Consider the following 1,049-nt stretch of genomic DNA (forward strand, 5'->3'; position numbering starts at 1 on the left):
GCAACTGTTTCCAGTGTTCACATGAACATCTCCAGAATCTGATCGTACATTATTCAGACGAGTCATTAAATAGAGCCAGTGTGGACAGTGAACATGGCAATATTACCAACTTCTGTCTTTCAAACGAACAAAAACATCTGCAAACATATTTCCCCACTGTGTTCAAGTATTCAGAAAGAAACTCCGAGCTGAAGAATATTGCTTAATAAACTCTTCAAAGGGCATCTCTGCTAACAAGTCACCGCCGATTCAATTCTAAAACCAAAAAAACGAATGAAAAGCAACTGGTGAATAATAATTTAATAAAGATTTCCAATTATATTCCGTTACATTCTCTGCTGTTTTTTCCCCCACCTCAGATTATGCTCGGAATTGCTGAATTTTTAACGTCATAAAGGACATCAGAAATTTATATTCGATTTAAAATTTGAATAAAGTGTCAACTCTCTTCTCCATGTTTGTGTAAATACAAAAGCTAAAATCAAAGAGAATCTGTACTGATATTTGATATGTAAAAACCATGTGAAAGTGAAAACTGTGAGCACAGATGCCTTGAGTAGAGACGGCCCTTTGTGTTTTGAATGACTGGATGGTATTTCAAGTTCAGGATTTCTTGGAACAGTGCGAAGACGAGTCTGTGTTGAGAACTTCAATCATGGTCCTCGTTAACTGGAACGTCTCTGAAACCAGTGGAAGGTTCTGGTACCAACTCGGCAAACTAGTTACAGAGAGAGAAAGAAGAAAGTGTTAGTGGTTTCCCACATTTTTCAGAAGTAGGAAGAATATGAGCATTCATAATAGTGATTGTGCACTCGTCGTACCTCTTTAAGTTCATCCAACTCTTGACGGTCTTACTGAAGCGATCAGGACTGGCTGTAGTCATGGCCTCAAAGTCAAACAGCTGGGTGACCAACCAAAAAGAGTGTTTCAATAGATACTTATAAAGACCATGCGTCTTGTTGCATTATTCAGTTCTTTACCTTTCCAGATGGGATTCGGCCGAGCACCTCTTTCCCACTGGCCATCAGAGCTCCCATGACCACAGAATA

The 1,049-nt window shown here is 39.1% G+C and overlaps 1 protein-coding gene across 1 annotated transcript; it reads right to left on the bottom strand.

Annotated features, from left to right (window-relative positions):
• Window positions 1-6: 6 nt before the first annotated feature.
• On the bottom strand, window positions 7-1,043 carry LOC107577669 (tetratricopeptide repeat protein 13-like). Its single transcript, XM_016263717.1, has 3 exons — window positions 981-1,043; window positions 822-901; window positions 7-718 (listed from the first exon to the last, which is right to left on the bottom strand). Exons 1-3 carry the CDS (start codon window positions 1,035-1,037, stop codon window positions 604-606), a joined length of 252 nt encoding a protein of 83 aa, XP_016119203.1. The 5' UTR covers window positions 1,038-1,043; the 3' UTR covers window positions 7-603.
• Between the last annotated feature and the right edge of the window lie 6 nt (window positions 1,044-1,049).

The sequence above is a fragment of the Sinocyclocheilus grahami genome, unplaced genomic scaffold (genome assembly GCF_001515645.1).
Source record: "Sinocyclocheilus grahami isolate Dianchi unplaced genomic scaffold, SAMN03320097.WGS_v1.1 scaffold6813.1, whole genome shotgun sequence".
Lineage (NCBI taxonomy): Eukaryota > Metazoa > Chordata > Actinopteri > Cypriniformes > Cyprinidae > Sinocyclocheilus > Sinocyclocheilus grahami.